Source organism: Erpetoichthys calabaricus, chromosome 9, assembly GCF_900747795.2.
Source record: "Erpetoichthys calabaricus chromosome 9, fErpCal1.3, whole genome shotgun sequence".
NCBI classification, from domain to species: domain Eukaryota; kingdom Metazoa; phylum Chordata; class Cladistia; order Polypteriformes; family Polypteridae; genus Erpetoichthys; species Erpetoichthys calabaricus.
In genome coordinates, this window is record NC_041402.2 from 120,565,193 (window position 1) to 120,587,256 (window position 22,064).

General features: G+C 41.4%; 1 protein-coding gene across 1 annotated transcript in view; it reads left to right on the forward strand.

Moving 5' to 3' along the window:
• The window catches only part of jph3b (junctophilin 3b), a 426,338-nt gene extending 409,775 nt beyond the window's left edge, over window positions 1-16,563 (forward strand). The window contains exon 5 of the mRNA XM_028810112.2: window positions 13,425-16,563. Within this exon, the coding sequence (XP_028665945.1) occupies window positions 13,425-13,505 (81 nt within the window). The 3' untranslated portion in view covers window positions 13,506-16,563. The remainder of the gene's footprint in view (window positions 1-13,424) is intronic.
• The last annotated feature ends 5,501 nt before the right edge of the window (window positions 16,564-22,064 follow it).

A 22,064-nucleotide genomic window follows, 5' to 3' on the forward strand; every position in this document is an offset into this window, starting at 1 on the left:
AGAGGCAACGTGGGTCCCCCTTCCCATGGGCTCACCACCTATGGGAGGGGCCAAGGAGGTCGGGTGCAGTGTGAGTTGGGTGGTGGCCGAAGGCGGGGACCTTGGCGGTCCGATCCTCGGCTACAGAAACTGGCTCTTGGGACGTGGAATGTCACCTCTCTGAAGGGGAAGGAGCCTGAGCTAGTGCGCGAAGTTGAGAGGTTCCGGCTAGATATAGTTGGACTCACCTCGACGCACAGCTTGGACTCTGGAACCAATCTCCTTGAGAGGGGCTGGACTCTCTACCACTCTGGAGTTGCCCCCGGTGAGAGGCGCCGAGCAGGTGTGGGTATACTTATTGCCCCCCAACTTGGAGCCTGTACATTGGGGTTTACCCCGGTGGACGAGAGGGTAGCCTCCCTTCGCCTTCGGGTGGTGGGACGGGTCCTAACTGTTGTTTGTGCGTATGCACCGAACAGCAGTTCGGAGTACCCACCCTTTTTGGAGTCCCTGGAGGGGGTGCTAGAGGGCATACCTTCTGGGGACTCCCTCGTTCTGCTGGGAGACCTCAATGCTCACGTGGGCAATGACAGTGAGACCTGGAAGGGCGTGATTGGGAGGAATGGCCCCCCCTGATCTGAACCCGAGCGGTGTTTTGTTATTGGACTTCTGTGCTCGTCACGGATTGTCCATAACGAACACCATGTTCAAGCATAGGGGTGTTCATATGTGCACTTGGCACCAGGACACCCTAGGCCTCAGTTCGATGATCGACTTTGTGGTCGTGTCGTCGGACTTGCGGCCACATGTCTTGGACACTCGGGTGAAGAGACGGGCGGAGCTGTCAACTGATCACCACCTGGTGGTGAGTTGGCTTCGATGGTGGGGGAGGATGCCGGTCAGGCGTGGTAGGCCCAAACGTGTTGTGAGGGTCTGCTGGGAACGTCTGGCAGAGCCCCCTGTCAGAAGTAGCTTCAACTCCCACCTCCGGCAGAACTTTGACCACATCCCGAGGGAGGTGGGGGACATTGAGTCCCGAATGGGCCATGTTCCGTGCCTCTATTGTTGAGGCAGCTGACCGGAGCTGTGGCCGTAAGGTGGTCGGTGCCTGTCGTGGCGGCAATCCCCGAACCCGCTGGTGGACACCGGCGGTGAAGGATGCCGTCAAGCTGAAGAAGGAGTCCTACAGGACCCTTTTGTCCTGTGGGACCCCGGAGGCAGCTGATAGGTACCGGCAGGCCAAGCGGAATGCGGCTTTGGTGGTTGCTGAGGCAAAAACTCGGGCGTGGGAGGAGTTTGGGGAGGCCATGGAGAATGACTTTCGGACGGCTTCGAGGAGATTCTGGTCCACCATCCGGCGTCTCAGGAAAGGGAAGCAGTGCAGTGTCAACACTGTATATGGTGGGGATGGTGCGCTGCTGTCCTCGACTCGGGATATTGTGGGTCGGAGGTGGGGAATACTTCGAAGACCTCCTCAATCCCATTAACATGCCTTCCAATGAGGAAGCAGAGCCTGGGGACTCAGAGAGTAGGGAGCAGGTCAAGGAGACCCTGAAGAGTTGGAGGTTTGCTCTTGAGAGGAGAGGCATAAAGATCAGTATGAACAAGACAGAATACATGTGTGTAAATGAGAGGGAGGTCAGAGGAATGGTGAGGATGCAGGGAGTAGAGTTGGTGAAGGTGGATGAGTTTAAATACTTGGGATCAACAATTCAGAGTAACTGGGATTATGGAAGAGAGGTGAAAAAGAGAGTGCAGGCAGAGTGGAATGGGTGGAGAAGAGTGTCAGGAGTGATTTGTGACAGACGGGTATCAGCAAGAGTGAAAGGGAAGGTCTACAAGACAGTAGTGAGACCAGCTATGTTATATGGGTTGGAGACAGTGGCACTGGAGGTGGCAGAGTTAAAGATGGTAAGATTTGCATTGGGCGTGATGAGGATGGGCAGGATTAGAAATGAGTACTTTAGAGGGTCAGCTCAAGTTGGACGGTTGGGAGACAAAGTCACAGAAGTGAGATTATGTTGGTTTGGACATGTGCAGAGGAGAGATGCTGAGTATATTGGGAGAAGGATGCTAAGGATTGAGCTGCCAGGCAAGAGAAAAAGAGAAAGGCCTAAGAGAAGGTTTAAGGATGTAGTGAGAGAAGACATGCAGGTGATGAGTATAACCGAACAAGATGCAGAGGACAGAAAGATATGGAAGAAGATGATCCGCTGTGGCAACCACTAACAGGAGCAGCTGAAAGAAGAAGAAGACTAGGCTTCAGGGATCCTAGTACTAAGGAGTCCAAAAGGTAGCATCCTCCTGGCATCCTCCAAGCCCAGATTTGTCCTTCACACTTCCAGAGAGTAAAGAGTGATTACTCACTCCAGAGAACGTATTTCCATTGCAGCAGAATCCACCCTTCTTATTATGCAAAATGACCTTAGGTTTATGTGTGGCTGGTTGGTCACAAAAAAACATTTTTTGAAGCTCACAGCTCCCAGTTCATGTGCTCATGTTTCTTCCAGGGTCAGTTTGGAACTCTTCATTGTATGATACAACAGAACACAGGAAATTTATATGCACTTTGCACTTCAGCACAAACCGGCCCAGGTTTTCATGGTATACCACTTCGTGGTTGAGATGCTGTTGCTCCTAGATTCTTCTACTTCACAATATTAGTGTTTACAGTCAACTATGACAAATCTAGAAGAGCAGAAGTGTGACATATTGACTTTCAGCAAAGCTGGCATCCTATGACAGTTCCACGTTTATTGTCACTGAGCTCTTTAGAATGACCCATTCTACTGCCAGTGATTGTCAATTGAGACAATTGAGGCTCTGTGTGGTTGAAGCACCTGAACTAAATCATTTGGAGGGGTATCCACGTACTTTTGACCATATAGTGTATGTCTGTGGCTTTTCATTCTCCCAGGCGGAGGTCAATGGCATTCTGGCCTGAGCTCTGCTCACAAACTGCACTCCGCTAAATCACTCATTATAAATGTATCCAATTTCAATACTAGAAGGGTGTCGGAAAGGATTTATATAGAGGTATACATAGTGTAAAAAGAACACACTGAACAAGTTAAAGGTTTGGGGATTCACCCCGTTTAGTTGAAGAAAATTCCGAAAAAGTCTTTACAGACTGGAGCTCAAAGCAGAACTGATGGTACATGAGAAATGGCCGCTATATATAGTCAGTTAATCGGAAGTGATGTAATGGAGAATGGTATGCTGGAGGAAGGTAGGTTCTTAAGGCCCAGATGAGGAAGTAAGGGTGGCTTTAGGTTGCAGGTTTGTTGGCTGATCTGTAGAGAGAGAGGAGGAGGGCAGTGTCAACCCCTGGTCTGGTGGGAACATACACATACTTTAGCTCATAAACTGTCTCCCATCATGCATGTGTGACATGGCAAGGCTCAGACCCATGGGGAGGTCGTGAACCCAAGAAAGAGTATTGGCATTAGAGAGAGCCCCAGCAATAAACAGCTGAAAACCAATAAGGCTGCAGGTCCAAAAACCGCCGTGTGTCACACGGGTTTGTCTCCTTATGAACCGCCATCCACTGCAGAGCAGCGTGGTTGGTAACAAGGGTGAACTCATGGACTAGAAGGTAATACCTGAGTTGTGTAACGGCCCATTTAATAGCCAAGGCTTCTCTTTCCACTGCCACATATCTGGTTTCCCTGCCCAACTGTTTCCAGCTCATGAACATCACAGGGTGTTCGATACGGTTGACACATTGGCTCAGCACGGCACCAAGACCTGTGTCCGAAGTATCAGTCTGGAGAATAAAATGTAGAGAGAAATTAGGGGTAATTAATACAGGTGCCGAGGTTAGGTCCTGCTTTGGGTTATGACATGCAGAGTCATCATTCTCATCCCATGCCACCATATTTGAAGCCCGCTTCTTTGTCAAGTTTATCAAGGGTGTGCATCACGAACCGGCGGTAGTACCTTGCTAACCTGAGAAAGGCTTAAGATGGCTTCTATTTTAGAACACTGTGGTTGCACTGTACCCCTGCCCACCAGGTATCCTAAGTATTTGGCTTTGATGAATCCGAAGAAGCATTTCTTGGGATTAACCCAAAGACATACTTGTGAACAGTGTATGAAGTACAGCTTGAACCTGCTCTAGGTGTTTCTTCCATGTGCCGAAATAGGTGACTACATCATTTAGGTAGGCAACAACAACAACAACAACATTTATTTATATAGCACATTTTCATACAAAAAGTAGCTCAAAGTGCTTTACATAATGAAGAAAAGAAGAATAAAAGACAAATAAGAAATTAAAATAAGACAACCTTAGTTAACATAAAAAGGAGTAAGGTTCCGATGGCCAGGGTGGACAGAAAAAACAAAAAAAAAACTCCAGAAGGATGGAGAAAAAAATAAAATCTGTAGGGTTCCAGGCCACGAGACCGCCCAGTCCCCCTTTGGGCATTCTACCTAACATAAATGAAATAGTCCTCTTTGTAGTTAGGGTTCTCACGGAGTCACTTGATGCTGATGGTTATACAGACTTCTGGCTTTTTAATCCATCCATCATTGTTGGAACATCATGGTGCTTTGGGTAGATGGTGGTGGCACAAGCCACCACCAATAGGACACCGGAAAAGGAAACAGAAGAGAGAGTAGGGTTAGTACAAATTTTGAATGAATAGTTATTATAATGAATTGGATATACAGAGTGGCAGGATTAAATTACAGTGAAGTTATGAGAAGGCCATGTTAAAGTAATGTGTTTTCAGTAGTTTTTTAAAGTGCTCCACTGTATTAGCCTGGCGAATTCCTACTGGCAGGCTATTCCAGATTTTAGGTGCATAACAGCAGAAGGCCGCCTCACACTTCTTTTAAGTTTTGCTCTTGGAATTCTAAGGAGACACTCAGTTGAGGATCTGAGGTTGCGATTTGGAATATAAGGTGTCAGACATTCCGATATATAAGACGGGGCGAGATTATTTAAAGCTTTATAAACCATAAGCAGAATTTTAAAGTCAATTCTGAATGACACAGGTAACCAGTGTAGTGACATCAAAACTGGAGAAATGTGTTCGGATTTTCTTTTCCTGGTAAGGATTCTAGCAGCTGCATTCTGCACTAACTGCAAACGATTGATGTCTTTAGGCGGCACTGTAGGCATTGTGGGGCCATAGAACTTTATCACACCAGACGCTGGAAAGTGGCTGGGGCCTCGTGCAGACCGAATAGAACAACACGATATTGCCAGTGTCCACTAGGAGTAATAAACATGGTCTTAACCTTTGCTGATTCCATTAAAAGAATTTGCCAGTACCCTTTTATCATGTCAAAAGTGGTCAAGTATTTTGCCTCTCCAGGAGGTCATCCACCCAAGGCATGGGATAGGCGTCAAATTGGGACACTTGATTAAGCCAGTGGAAGTCGTTGCAAAACCTCCAGCTCCCGTCGGGCTTAGACTATTTGGCTGGACCAGGAACTATGACTTTCCTCTATCACAGCCAGGTCCAACATCCTCTTCATCTCAAGTTCCACTTCTGTTTTTTTCGCTTCCAGAAGGCAAGAGGGGTATTCCCTGACTATCACCTTAGGTCCTGTAATAATGGTGTGCTCGATCAACAAGGTCTGGCCTGGTACTTCACTAATTACCTCCGGAACTGACAGGATAGCTGATTCCAGCTCTGCTCCTGAACAGGGGCCAAATCGGGACTGAAGTTAAGTGATGGTTTATGCGTAAACAGTGAGCAGGGCTGGGCAAGAAGAGAGTTGACCTCTCTTTCCCTCCATGGTTTCAGTAGGTTGACTTGATACACCTAATTGGTTGTCAGACAATTTGGTTGTTTAACCAAATAATTGACAAGACCTTTCCACTCTTTAACTTCATATGGGCCTTGGCAAGGTGCCAGTAATTTAGAATGGGAGGTAGGGACTAATACGATGACGCAGTCACCGGACCTAAATTCCCATAGCTACGTTCCGTGGTTATAGCACCGGGCCTGTCCTGACTGGGCCTTTTCCATATTTTCTATTAAAATTGGCTGAATCTTTGCAAATCTATCGTGCAATTGTGCTACATACTCCAAAATGTTTGTAGATGGAAGGGCCTCTTCCTTCCATTCTCTCCACAAGACTGTCAGTTTGAGGGTGATATACTGCGATCTTACGCTGCTTAATATGGAGTAATTTGGCAACTTCCTTGAATGTGTCTGAGATGAAAGGTGTCCCTTGATTTGTTACTTAGGGACGCGTGAAGACCCCTACTAATTCCCGTGCGATAGTCTTAGAATTAGCTGTTCTTAAAGGGACAGCTTCTGGGAAATGAGTAGCATAAGCTATGAGAACTAGAATATATTTATGTCCTCGAGCTGAGGGATTGAGGGGTCCCAAAATGTCGATCCCTGTCCTTCCAAAAGGGACGCCTATGAAGGGAATGAGGCCTGGAGTCTGGCATAATTAACACTCTGGGCAGGACATGCAGAAATGACGGACCTCCTCATTAATCCCCTGCCAATAAAATCGGAGTTTAATTCTCTCCAGCATTTTCTCTGTGCCTAAATGGGCGCCCAGAAAGCGGGTGTGTGCTAACTCACAGATCTGCCACTGGAAGGTCTACGGGGACTAACAACAGGCACCTTGCCTCTCCCTCATGTTCAGCTACTCTATATAATAAATCATTATTAATTACGAAATGGAGCCCACTAGACATGGGAAGGTCAGTGTGTTGGCCATCTACGGAGACTACTGCATTTATGGCCAACTTAAGGGAATCGTCATTCTATTGCTCCCGTTTAACAAAACTCGTAGATCCAGCCCACCTTAAATCGCTTCTTAAAACCGTTCTCACCTCTCCGCCAGCGTCTTTTGTCATCTAAATGTACTGATAAAGACAAGCTGCCAGCAGCCGGCTATTCCATCCCCCCAACAACTTAGAACGTAAATGAACTTTTCCCAGCTCATGCCTTGATTGATTATCTGGGAGTGAAGTGGAGTTTTAGAGTGGAAATAATAGATTGTTATTTGGAACACACGCATTTCATATGTGTTGCATTACTACAGTAATCTGTGTAAACATATTGTTAAAACAGAAACGTTTTTTATATTCTAGTAGCAAATGACAAAATGTAGGCATAAACTATATAATATATGAAGCCTGAAGTCCAAAGATCAAATAAACACTTTCACAAAAGGTACCAAAAAAAGCCACCGCCAAAAAAAGCCACCTTAGTGTATGACATTGACACTCATTAGATATCACTGTTTCCGTGGCGCAACAGTATCAGTCGCTGACTGGGAATTAGAAGGTCATGTGTTTGATCCTGCACAACTTCCTTCTGTGAAGTGTTCTTATTTTCACTATTTTAGAAAAAAAAAGATACATTTGATTTCAGTCTGTAACAGCCGGTGTAATTTATGATATTTGTAAAGGTTAGCTTTGTTTATTTTTTTTAAATTCACTTTTCATTGTCTCAGTCGCGTTCAGGATCCTTCCCTACCAAATACCCCCACCCCCCCCCCCCCCCCCATCTGACACTGCTGTTTTCACATAAAGACGCGCTATAGCTCTTCAGTGTATCACGATACATACGACCGCGTGTTTTTTTCCCCCTATATTGCCAGTCCCCACGTGTTGCTGTATGCTGTTTCTTTTGTACTCCAGCACATGCAGAGGAAAGCCTAGTAAACAGCAGTAACTTCAGCGCTATATGCAATCATCAGACACTCCCCATCTGACACTGCTGTTTTCACATAAAGACGCGCTATAGCTCTGCAGTGAACTTGTGACTGCATTGTCATACCGATGCTTGCGAACTGAAGTGTCTGCATGCATTTTTCGTGGCATTATACGTGTATTTTTTGAGCATGCCTGTGTCGCTCAAACACAGGAACATATGTTGATTTAAAAGTATAACAAAACAAGTGCTTATTTTATTCAAGACTATAACCGAAGCAAAAAGAAAGCAAGTTACAGTAGGCGGTTGATATGACAGCTTGCGTGGTGCAATGCTAAGAACTGCTGATTTCCATTCCATGCTATATAACTGTTAACATTTGAATCTGATGATCAGAAAACATCGTCAAAGTAATGCAATATTATTTGAAAACGAACAGCGTCAGGTTGGGTGTGAAGTTATACTGGCGCTGTTTGAGTCAGATCAGAAGCTGAATAAGCTGAAAAAGCTCCTGTTCTGACTCTAAGTAAAAAAGCATGAATTAATCAACAGAAATAACTGCGATTGACATTTTAAACTTAACGATTTACAGTACATACCAATTTATAAATTTAATGTCCGTTTGAGGAAAAAAAAAAACACTTTCTCCAAAGCTGGGAATCGAACTCAGGTCTCTGTAGAGCAGCTTTGCCCCAAGTCAGCAAACCGTAGCGTTAAGCCACGGAAGCTGTTGTATCATCCTTGAACCTTTTGTGAAAGTGTTTATTTATTTGGACTTCAGGCTTCACAGATTCTATAGTTTATGCCTACATTTTGTAACATTTATTACTAAAATATGAAAAAGTATCTGTTTTAGCAATGTGTTTACACAGATTACTGTAGAAACGGAACACGCATGAAATGCATGTATTCCAAATAGCGATCTATTATTTCCATTCTAAAACTCCAGCAGTTCAGTCACTCCCAGATAATCAAACAAGGCATGAGCTGGGAAAACTTAGTGAACGTTCTGCGACAGTGGGGGATGGAATAGCCGGCTGCTCGCTGCTCGTCTTAATCGGCACATTTAGAAGACAAAAGAGAGGTGAGAACGGTTTTAAGGTGGGCCGGATCTACGAGTTTTTTCGTAGACTCTGGTAATTCTAGTGTTAAAGGAGGCCGGCGTTGGCCTAAAATGGAAACTTATAGAGTGTGTTATTGTGATATTTCCCTCTACTTACCCTTTAGCTTATTTCTTTAGGGGTAAGTGAACTCATCAGATTTGTTACCGGGTTGGTCTACTGTCACACCTTAGAATTAACACACATATACATAGATATACGCATACACACAGACCCTAACCATAAAATTACCATATGAAAGATGTATACACATGCACGTTATTCTCTAGCACTTTAACCCACACAAGTACCGTACGAATAACACAGGCACAGTCCACTTTCCCTAGTAAGAGACTTACTTATCATAGGCACGAATAACATGTGATGTCTTAGATATATCTCAGACATAAATATTACGTTTGGTCTCGAAGAATATACTCAGACATACAAAGGCTAAATATCCCTGGCCATAGGCCATTTATCAACCAGTAAATGTTTTACTTTAACGCACTGTTCATTTTTGGACAGAGATCTTCATCTGCAGCTCGATAAATCTTGCAGTTTGGATCATATGGCACTTCCGTACTGCTCCAGGTGCTCTTAAAAAATTACCTTATTACCTCAATCACTCTAGATATGAAGACAAGGCATAGAAACTTACAAGTAATGTGGTATTTATTAAAGAGCAATAATATCAGTGGAGAAAAGCATAAAAGAAAATGTGGATAGCAAAGTCTTTAGAAAAGCTTATAAAAAAGTAAAGATGCCAAAGATGAATGTCCCAGGCAGCTTGTGGTCTAGCCCTCAAAGTTGTTCATGAGATGCATTTCTGAAGATCAGATGAAAATGGCCGCACATGGCTTGCGCCCCTTTCTGACATTGCTCTTCTGTTGTCTTCTTCTGCTTCTGATGTTGCTCTCAAGCAAGGCATATTTATTATAAATTTCTACACAGGGATGTCACAACACAATATGATGGATGAATTTGCTCAAACTCTTTAATCTATTTGAATATGTCTGTTTTCCCAAACAATAAAGTTTTTAAGTTTCTCAAGCTGTAAACCAATTTAGTCCTGGTACCCTTCCCTTCATAGGTGATAAAATCATCAATAAAGCTTGAGGCGTCTCCCAAATTCCTGCTCAGATTAAACAAACTGTACTGTGATTGATATTGGTACAATTCAGGAAAACAGATTTCCTTAATGTTAAACTGCACATGCAAGTGCCTTATATTTAAGTTCATCTGTTCTTTTGTCTTCGAGCTTTCCAAGGTATTGTGCATAGTTCTGTTTGTGTTCATGTTTTGTAATGGTCTATATATGAAAAACATTTATATGTTACTTATATAAAAGCCACATCGAATGTTATTTACCTTGATTTATTTACTTATCTTCCTACAGCATAAAGTCACAAGTAGACTGCAGAGCTTCCTGTGTTAGATCGACATGGGCATGCTGACAAAGTACATGTGTAATGCTACTTCAGTACACGAATGGCTTTAGCTGCAGGTGGAAGCTCCTGTCACACTTTATGCAACTGTTGTTACGGATTCATAAGCTTTAAGACCTTAGTCTCGGAAAGTCTTTCTCCCATAGTGTGACTGGGATCTTTTCCTGAATAAAGAGTGGCATTAAATTAATAAATCAAAATAAATAACATTTGATGTGATTTTTATATAAGTTACATATAAATGTCTTTCATATACAGTAAAGACCATCACAAAACATAATCACAAACAGAATTTTGCATGATACCTTGGCGAGCTTGGCTTGCCCTGCTGTTTTGTTGATGGACATGCATAGCAGACTGACCAATAATATCCACTGGCAGGACAACGCCCGACCTCTTGCTGCATCCAAACGGTGCCATTTTTTGCCTTTACACCTGGTGCAGCTGCGTTATTCTTATGTGTGTGTGGACGTTTCTTGTGGGGATTGCTTCTGTTCTCTTTCTCCGATGTAGAACCCTCATCCTCATCTGAGTTCACCTCTGTTACAGCACGTCTTTATTTGAAAACAGCAGTGTCAGATCAGGGCGAGCATGAATGTGACTGAGAGAATAAAACTGAATAAAAAAAAAAAAAACAGTAACATTTACAAGTAACATAAATTTACACCGGCTGTTACAGACTCAACTTAAATGTATGTTTTTATTGTATAATAGTAACAGTAAGAGCAGCTCACTACTCAAATTAAGAAAACTTGAGCTGGGAGAACTTTTTGCCTGAGTTGCGTTGAGTAAGGGGGGATGTGATAGCAGGCTGCTTGCTGCTTGTCCTGATCAACACATTTACAAAACAAAAGACGCTAATAGAGAGGTGCAAAGGAATTTAAGGTAGCCCGGGATTACGAGTTTTTTGTAGGCTTCATGGATTCTAGTGTTAAACAATGTAGGATCCCAGTTTGTCACCTCAGTTATTCCTACAAAATTTTGTTCAAGGTTTCTTCACCTTACTGTTTTTACCTTGTAGCACAATTTTTGGACCCAATTTACTCACTAAATAATTAAATTAAAAACAGCAAATCTAACACTCTAATTCAAAATTTATAACTAAAATTTACCCAATTTATTTAGCTTTAAAGTCCAATTCCTTATGTTAAATTTCTGAGTTTATGGTTCATCTGAGACATATATCTCCCCCAATTCCTAACTGTGGTAGCCATAAAAGGCACACCAGGTGTGAAGTGGTTTGTGGCATGGTGGTTAGCTCAGCTGTAGTTAGAGTGGGACTAGCCTGGTGGAATCACAGAACTCAGTGCCATTTGTCATCCCTTTAAATGCAGCAAAAGTTATAGTGCAGCCTGAGCACAAATCTTTGGGGGACCACCAGAGGAATGTTAACTGTCTTCATGCTGGAGCATCACTCTCACAGTCATAGACACTGTTGTGCAGCTCCCTGCAGAGCAGCTTCTTTGTTGCTAAGTATGAAAGATTACAGCCCTTAGGGCATCCAGCATTCCATTTATCCCCCTCTTTGTACTCACTTAGCACATTACAAGCCTCTTTACTTCATTTCCACCACTGGCTTTCCACTTGTGCCTGTTTACACCCTCCATCACCCACAAGCACAGAAAATATGGGCCCCAACTAATGGGCCTCAAAAGGTTGAGAGAAATAGTCTGTTTCAGAATTACCACTGAAACACAAGACATTATATTCACAGTTAACCTCACCGCAGAATGGATATCACTGTATGCCACCTAGTTCAGCATAGTGGGCTATACATGTCAATATACAGGTTACAAAAATCAAAGCAAATGCTAAATAAGGCATAATCATTCTCTCTAGGCCTTTTGGACAAAGTGATTCCCTCATAGTTGTTTTGATTGTCTTGTAAATTGTCCTTCCTTTGGGCCATATGAAATCCCTAAAAATGTGTCCTAATCTGTCCTGTCTTGCCCTTAGGCACCAGCGTCCCTTTGCATGCAGTACATCCCATGTTATGTGCTTATGGAAAAGAACACTTAGCTTTTCTCTCTCAGTGTCCAGTTGTCTTGTCCTCTGTCCAGTAGTTGACAATGATGGTGATACAGTCCCATGGCCTCTTTCAGCAGGATTTTGATGCTTGCTTCAGGTCCTTAGTTTAAAAACTTTGCCGCAAACAATTCTGGTTAAAAACAGTTTGTTCTGTTAAAAATAAAAGTCTGTACATATGAATGCAAAAAACATTTTCCTGGCTTTCTGTCATAGCAAGTCTGATGTCCTTTTTTCCAGCAGCCACTGTTTCTTATTTTCTGGATGTTCTTCCTAGACTAGTAATCCAGGCCCTGTTTAACAATGCTACAACCTGTCATACCTTGTCCACCCAGCTAGACTGATTGAAATAACACTAATGTCTTATTTCAAGAGAGTGTGCTCACATATTTTATTAAAATACCTGCCTGCTGTCCTTGCTCCACAATGACTCCTAGAGCTCTTTAACTATCAGACAGGTGACGTTAAGCCTATCTTTTTTCCTGCTTTGGTGCGCATACTGTATAACAAAACCCTAAAAACCTCCCAGCTGTGAATCACAAGAGGCCTTTCTGTATGTCCTTCTTAACATCAAAACATAGTTTGCAAGTCAGCTCAATATCTACATTTTCCACCCCTTCTACAATATTGAGTGCCAGAAACTGGATGGTAAGCCACTCTCTTCTGTTTTCTTATTCCCTGATATAAATGTGCTGCTTGAAAAGCCAAAAAGAATTTCATATCAACTAACTGCTAAAATGGTGCTTTTTCATTCCAATTCACTCTCTCTTATTCTAATAGTTTACACACACACATACATAGATATATGCATACACAGAAACATACACTTATTTGAGCCCGTAAACTGTCTCCAAATCACACATGTATGACAATAGATATAGTATTTATGAGTAGTATCTTTTATTTAACTAATCATGTCTTGAATAAAACAAAAAAGATTTGGTGAATTACTGATTTATATAATATTTTAGTATCAGTTCATAAGTAAGGGGATGAGCTTTCTCTCACCAGATAAGGTCCAAAGATGAACATCAGCATGTTAGAGGAGCAGCTTGTAAGCCCTAACCAGCCCTAACCATTTTACCTCTTAACTGTTGAATAAATGTCTTGAGTTCTTCATGCCTGGCCCTACTTGTGGTAGCCATGGATCTGTCCGCGTGTTTATCTCTGTAAAGTCTTTTGTTTAAAACTTGTGCACACAATTAATGTTTCTCTTTTGTGTTTTGTTTTTCTTTCAGGGCTCCAGTTCTATCCTGGTTGTTATGGTGATCTTGCTCAACATTGGAGTCGCCATTTTGTTTATTCACTTTTTTATTTAACATAAAGCCTCTGATTACTGATATTAAGATTATTATTACTATAATTGCTAGAATCCTGTTTTGGAAAAAAAGAACATAATGAGATGAAAAAAAAAGAATGCTTCAACGCATCCAAACTTGGGGACTAGAGTTTTAAACAATTTGTTTAAAATTTTTGATTGTTTCTTTTTTTGTTTTGGTTTTGCCTTTTACCCTTTTGCTTTGGGAAAATAACACACACGCATATATGTGTATGTTTATATATGTATATGTGTGTCCGGGGGTGTGTACACAAATTTAACGACTGGCTTGTACAACAGCATAACGCTCTGTGGCATGGCAGAATATGAAGAAACTCAACCCCATTCCCCGGCTACTCCGAGAAACTAAGAACAACATCCCGGTCTCTGGAAAGCAGCGGCGGAGAGGCGTTCAGCCGGAGGCAGCTAACAAGCTAAGCAGTTCGAATGACCATTTGCTGAACAGCTGTTCTTACGCTTGTCGTTGTTGGCAGCCACGTTTTTGAGTCAGTCTGCACCAGTTTCCCAAGCTAAATTTATTAGGCAAAAATCTAAGGGCTGTGAAACTGCTTACATGTTTGATATGGCTTTAGTGAATTATTTCCTCATCACGGGTTCATTTTAGGACTTAATCATAGATCTCAAATGGCTGCATGGTTAAAGGCCTATGTGATTTTATACAATAAAAGAAAAGCTAACAGATTGTCAGAGAAAATCCTCCTCCTTCCTTCGCAAAGGCCGCTGCAAGCCTCTTTAATGCTGTTTATTTCATTGTTATGTTTCTGACTGCCCGCATTATTTTAATCATAAAAAACGCAAGGACCTGTGATGTTTACATCTTCCTCCTTAAAAGCCCCTTCATCTGGTAACAGAGTAACTTTTCTCAGCGCTTCAGATTTCATTCTAAGTTCCTTCGCTTAAGTACTTTATTACCCTTGGCTCGCTGCCATAGTGCTGCCTTGGGAGTCATGGGAGTCCTGCCACCTCCTGGCAGAAGTCAGTTCTGCCACGGCTCCAGATCATGTGATGAAGCTCAGATGGGATCAGGGCACATAAGAAAGAAAAAAATAAACGTTTTCAGCAGTACGCAGTGGAGGGTGACATGCCACTAGCCAGGCAAATGAAAACACCCTATGATGCAGCTCTTTCGGACATTAAGAAGATTCTTTTAAAAAGCCACCATCACAGCCCCGCGTACTGTAGCTCAGAAGCAGTACAGGCCTATCACCTAATGAAAGAGGCTTGTTTTGCTTTTAATTGGGGCATTAAAATTGTTTTGTATTTGAATGTAGAACACAGAAAATACCCTCAGTGCCTAGGGATATGATATATGTATAAATTCCTTTTGACCAATTAGCAGTATTTTTTTCAAGAAAGAAACTAAAAGTAAGATGCCAACTGAAAGTGATTTCATGTTATTTAAAAATATGACAATTCTTGAGCTTTAAATTACAGTTAGTGATCCCATTCATAGCTCCTCTATACATGCACACACACACTCCTTTCATGTGGCCTGTTAGTCTAATGCCAGCCAGGCAGAATCTGTCCAAAAAATCCCAGATTTAGTAGTATCAGGTACTTCCTCTACTTACCAACTAGCAAACCTCATTTCCAGCACAGTTTTACAGATGGCTTGACGCATGCATTTTGGGTCTAGCAGGCTCCAAGCATGCAGTCACTGAGCAGTCATTTTCCCAGAGTATATCACATGATCTCTTTCGGTCATGACCCCCTTGATTATTTAAGAACCGTTGTAAACCACTGAGACCACATCAGGGCGAGCACCACCGCTGCATGAAAATGGGATGGGCCGGCCTTGCAACTGGTACTTTTCATATCGAATCAAAGAAATGTAAATCAATAACATCACAGCTCTTTGTACCTCAGTGCTTCAAAGAAAAAATTAACATTATGAAATGGAAATGCAACATTTCAATGGATAGAGTTTCTGAGGAGTTATATCGAGCTCACTTCTCTGCTGTAGATTCATGTGTAAGTGAATGTATTTTGTGAATATGTTACAGAATCCCTCATAATGACCATCGTGTCCCGACACGTGGATGGTCAAAGGCTGCCTACTCTATCAGGATGTAAAGTGCCCGGCCACTACATAAACAACATTCATGTAAAACTCCAGCAATGCTTGGCACGAACCGTTTTCATATTCCTGCCTTTTTTTTCCTCTCTGTTGACAAATAGTTTTAATGAATGTGAAATGAATTTACAGTAAAAGATAATTTACAATTACAGCATTAGAAACTTTTTTTATGTTGCATATCTGCCAAATGTGGCAAAGGCTTTGGGGGTCCACTGAAGAAAGTCAAGCAGACAACACAAATGGAAAAAAAATTGAAAAAACAAAGAGAGATACCAAAAGTAGTTAATAGTGGTGATAAAGCTCAATCACAAAAAAGTGGTGCTGAAGCAAAAACATAGCGAGTTCCAGTGGAACAAATATGCCTGAAAACAATGGGTGCACGTACACTTGTCAAAATCTCTATCCATTCAAATAGCGGTGAATTGGAGAAGGCATCAGGGTACATAGTGGAAATGTAAGGTGGTCTTCAAAACATCTCACATTAGACAATGCTGTCAACTTTTCTTTTTTTTTTTTTATAACCTGGGCATAATGGAAAAAGCTGTGTATGTTACTTGTTTTTAGCACAAATTGATGAACATTGTAATAAAGTGGCTGATCAGTCTTGGGGTTTCCAAATACAATGAGATACACCTAAATATCTCCCCAGTAAAAGCTGATTTTTTTTTTTACTGGGATTGGCATACCAAGAATGCAGGTGCCAAAAAGAAGGATCCAGAGCAGCACAAGGCTAACTGTTGTCTGAAGGCTGCCAAATGAATTTTCAAGGCCGCTTCTCCTATGAAAGTAAGATGGTGTGAAGCTCTTTTAAGGAATAGCAGTTCTCCTAGAGTATCTTGCCCAGATAACTCATGTTGGCTCCTAAGGAGCTCTTTTCAGCACAACCAAACAGATACTAGTGTATTATCCCATTGTGATTTCCCAAGTATCCTTTCTCAAGTGAAGGGTTCTGTAGCTCTTTGCCAGCCCCAGACTCATGAAACACCAATTTGTAAGCGTTACCAACTAAAACAAACAAGGATCTACCAGATGTGTCATTTACGCCCCGTCTGACCAGCCGCCGTATGACTATGCATGTATACAGTGTTTGTGTGAGCATATGTCGTCAGGGGGATTGGCAACTCTAAACTGACCAGTTATGAATGTGCCTGCGAAACCAGCAGAAACAAATTGGGTATGTCAATATTATATATTTACACATACAGTTTATATGTCCTGTATAGATGTTTGTTGGGTGTTTATAGGAAATATGTACTGTATGTATGTGTATAATGACCCAAAAAGTTCATTACAAATATTTAAAAGACAATGCTGTTAGCTTTATACTACTTTTTTAGAAACCACTACCTTTGGAAAGTTTGCTTTTTTTGAACTCTCAGCTTTGTTTAAAATGAGATATGCATGCACCTATATATAAGTATGCTGCAAACCATGTTTTGATTGGGTTGGTTTTATGTTGCTTTTGAAAAAAAAAATCTTTATTTACTAGGTTCTGAAGATTTGTAAAATTGCATTTTGTGTGTACGCTTCTCACTCTCTCTAACTCTGCGACTTTTCACATGTTGCACATTAAAGTTGGACTGTGTATCAGTTGAAGTCCTTTCCCCATTTCATAGGCGTATATGCTGCACAGTTTGCGGGAGGGGGAGCCCTCTGGCTAACAAACTATCATCAGCCATTCATATCTGACCACAGTCATGACTGTCTGAACACAAAGCAAGCTGAAAATGTGCAGATAAGTCACCAAATCACTAGGAAGACTGGATGGGTGTCAATGATGCTCTGTTCCTCTAATTTTTTTGTTCATGATCAACATTACGTGTATCTGTTTGGTATGCTTTAATACCGGTAACCCTAGAATATTCATTATCAAACACGTGATCAATGCATGCCTTTTTTTTGCCATTCATATACAATTTTTGTGAAATAAAAAAGTATGAATATATGCCATTGCTACATGCTCATTCCCAACAAGCTCTTTCAGAATCCTATGATTTGGTGGAACAAATCATCTGAAAGACTGTTAATCTTTGCTAGTCTGATTCCTGTTTTTAGATCATTTGGTTTGTTTATGAAATGCTGAGAAAAAGAAGAAAATCTTTCTTTTCAGTCAATAAATCAGTAAACCATTTTAAAGATCCATTCTACTTTCTTGTAGTCTCTCCTAGACTGTGATGCTGTATAAACATGGCACTTTAAAGCGTAACCCTGTGCTCTTCCTTTCGATTCTCCAAAAGCCTCACTGGGCAGGATTTCTCCTTCAGCTGGGTTGTTGATGGCGTAGGAGGCATTGCTCTCATAGTAATCATAATATTATATGCCGCGAGGCTCCTTACCAGGCTGGAGCACAGGCACCTGTCTGTGTACATCACTGAGACTGCAGCCCACAAAGATCCTGTATCTTAGCAGTGGTGGGTGGGATTGTGGGTTGCTATGGCAGCATTGATTCTGAAGTCTGCGTTGGAGGGAGGAGCAGCCACTGTGTGGACATCCCCTGAGGAGATGAGCTGCTGAATGAATTCTGACTCACCCAGCATGTGACTTGAGGCTGTTTTCAGGAGCTGGCAAAGCCCGATGTTGAAGTCAAGAGGAGACACTACAGTAGGCAAGCTGTTGTGTCATTGTGCCTTCTGGTAAGATGAACTGCAACTGTAGACAGAATCCTGGATGGGTGATTTTATAATGAATTGGGGGTAAGAAAGGTGGATGTTTACATTAATCTCTGTGGCAACCAATTAACCATTTACTCAAAAGACATCTGGTCAATTTTATTAAAAACAGACCTCACTGCACAGTCTATTAACATGACACAGACCCAACTAAAAATAACTCTTGCCTGTACTTGATCAGCTATAATGAGGGGAGCAAGATGACTGGTTTATGTATAAGCTACATAAAATAAGGTCACAATTATAAAACTCCTTATTCCTTTTTTACACAGTTTATAGGTAGAGACAAACACTTCTTTTCATTATGGATCACTGGGCTCTTAGCAGAGTGCACTATAATATTATTGTGCCATAACAAATCAGCTTAATCCAATTCAGGGGCACAGGCACCATAATATTATTTCCGTGTATTCTACTTTACAGTGAAATATTCAGTAAGAAAAGTGCAAGAACATGAGAAGGCACTGTTCAACATACAGCCTTCAGGATATAGGTCTTTAAGCAAGATTTCCAAGGTAGACCTCATCAATGCCTTAACACACCTTGTTGTCATTGTGTAAGCAAGCACACATGACAATTCACAAATGGTAGTTCCAGCCTTTCTAACGAAACTGCACCACTGTGGACACCAGCACAGTAAGTGTGCAACTGGTCATTTCTACTACATTGTCAATTTGAAATAGAACAGCCTTGTGCTCAAAATCCCATCTTTCTGGCTCCTGTGAAGTTCTCCTGTTCTCCCGTGCCTTGAATATATTGCCTAGTGGTGTCTTCCCAGTTGCTTCACACCTCAGGCCAACTCACAATTCAATCCAGTGAAAAGTGTCCATTAGAGGTTCATAAAGGCTCCCTGTGCCATTTCTGCAGTAAAATGTATTTCCATTTACCTTCCAGCTTAACAACTTGACTGAAAGACACATTCAAACACGATGGAACCTGTCAGCGATATCAATATGCTGACCATCACACTACACCCCATTAGTAATAACCAGTGAGAGCTCCTTTTTCCTTTGTCTGTGCATGACTGGTGTAAATCTTAGGGCAGCATAGTGCATATGACTCTGAAAAAATGCTCTTTTTGGCTCTCTGGCCACTCTGCTTCCCTTTAGTGGTTCACTGGAGCCTCATTCTTCCATGTCTTTGTGCTGCAGTATTCTTGACATCTGTAGATGTTTTTTTCTTTCCAACTAGTCTGCACTTATGAGACTTTCATTTCTTACACTGTGTTCTTGCATCTCACTCAGTAAATTATATATTCAAGTTAGTCTAGAAGGCAAACATTATAAAGAAGAATACACTCTCTAGGCAAGCAATGATTTGCAGAATAAACAGTGAAAAGTGGCTTGTGTTCTTTTAGATTATACACCCATTACATAGTATTTTCCCATAATGCCTACAACCAGGTAATTTAATTATTGGCACTGCTAAAGTATTCAATGTAACCACATCAAAGTTGTTATTCCAGGACAGTCATTTGCAATCAACCATCCATCTTCTGCCATTTGATGATGCCCAGGGGATACAGAGACCTGCTGGAAGATATAATCTCTCCAGTGTGTCCTGGGTCTCCTCCGAGTTTTGACATGCTCAAAAGGAAAGCATCTAGGAGGCACCCTAATCTGATGCCCAAACCACTTTCACTGGCTCCTTTCGCACGGAGGAGCAGCTGCTCTACTTTGAGCTCTTTTTGATCATCCAGTTCACTATAAATGTACGCCTGGTCATGCTGCCTGGCAATATACCGCATCTATAGCCACATAATGACAGCGCCCATGATTGTAACTGTATTAAATGCGGGGGGTGCCCATAGAAAAAAATGGACACAAAAATACCAACGTGATTATAAAGAGAAGTAAAACAGTGGCACTTAACGACTGATAAGAACAAAACAAAATGTCAAAAATTAATAATGCGTTCCTGACAAACCCATAGATAACGACCTTGTAGCTATTCCATAACATCATAACATGATTTTATTAGGCTCAACTCCACATTTGTTTTCATACCAAAGATCAACCCTGGTAAGTATCAAAACCTACATTTCTAGTCACCATATTTTCAAAAATCAGCAGATATTGTAGACATCTAGCATTCAGTTGGGGTGCCAGTAAATGAGTATGCATGTCTTAGTAACACAAAGTGCAGTATTTTACTTTCTAGCTTTGATTTCTGTCATGGAAAAAAGCTGAGAATTGTCAGGTCCATAGCACCATCTTAATCCAAGTACACATTACAACTTCATTTTGTCTCATTTATTTGCATGCTGTCATTTTCCATTAAGTGAAATGTTCCATTTTGTAAAGTGTTATTTGTTAGACTACAAACATAATGCCCCACTAATACTATGACTGCCAAATCAGAAGTTTTTTCTTTTTTTGTCTTTCTGGTGTGTATTCCGATCATAGTGTGTGTGCATGTATTTAATTATCTCTCTATTTGTGTATTTATGTATTTAAAGAACTTCTATAAAAAGCCAAGTTTCCCCCTGAGGTCTATCTCTTAGCAGGCACAATTCAGGTGCATTACTCACCGTGACACCACCTGCTAAACCGCTTTCCTTTTTAGTCATTCTGGTGTGTGTTCAGACTACACTGTGTCTATCAATCTCTGTTTTTTTTAATCAGTGAAAAAATGAAAACCAAATAAGAGAGGAGATAGTCATCACCATTGTCAGGTGTGTAGTTCTCTTTCTTATATTTTACATTATTTTACATTTACATTATTGCGGCACTTAGACAATTCTTTTTTTTATCTTTTATTCATTTTTGTAAAAACTTAAAATAACCTTCAAATGTATACAATTCCCAGGCAATTATGTTATTTATACCAATATGTTAAATGATTTATTGATATTTCAATTCTTTGTCTTTCTAGCCCTATATATTATGAATAGGAATATTGGCACAAGTAGAAGGTGCCAAAATTAATTTTCTCTCTTTTTAATATTAATTAAATCATTTAAAAAATGACCAGGTTGTCCACCTATGACTCCATTCTCATTCATCTGTGTTAATTCTTCCTTGTTTGACCCAAAAAGTGCACCTGACCCGGAAGCAGTTTTGTTGCGAGACTCTGTTACAGTCTTCTAACCTGGAGTGCCCTCTGCTGGCAAAACAAAATATAACACAGCACTGGCTTACCCTGTTGTGAAATGTGGCTTCCAAAGTGCTGATTGGAGGAAGAGAGAAACATTGTTCCCTACCAGCTCCACTGAAATTCAAGAATGAGCAGTCATTTAAACTTTCGGGGTTGAAGTAACAAAACATTAATAAAGAAGTCATTAATGGAAATAGATAACAGCTAATATTATGCATAATGTAACAAAACAGTAAAATCACTGAAAAAACAAAGCACAGTATTTTATATCGGTTTTAGACACTGGAGCACTCTTCAGCATTACCCAAACTCAAAAACAGCACCAAGGAGTCAATGCATTGAAACAAACAGAAAGCCCAAACATAGCTCTGTAGTTTTCCTGTCTGTCAGCTAGGGAGGCATGTCCACTAGTGTCCCTTATCTTAGTTCCCCTCCTGCTCGTACCCTCTCTCCTTCTTCAACACCTGGCCTTGTGCTTACCTCCAGCTTGCCTCCCATCTCTTGAGACAGGCCTTAAAAGATGCAGTGAGAAATTACTTCTGGGCACAACCAAGCCCAATAACAGGCCTGTGTGTCCCTGCAGTTCTGAGCCCCAGATTCCTCCCTTTCTTTACATTAAAGTCAAAGTCAAAGTGAACTTTATTGTCATCTCAACCATATACAAGTATACAGATAGACGAAATTGCGAAGCTCAGGG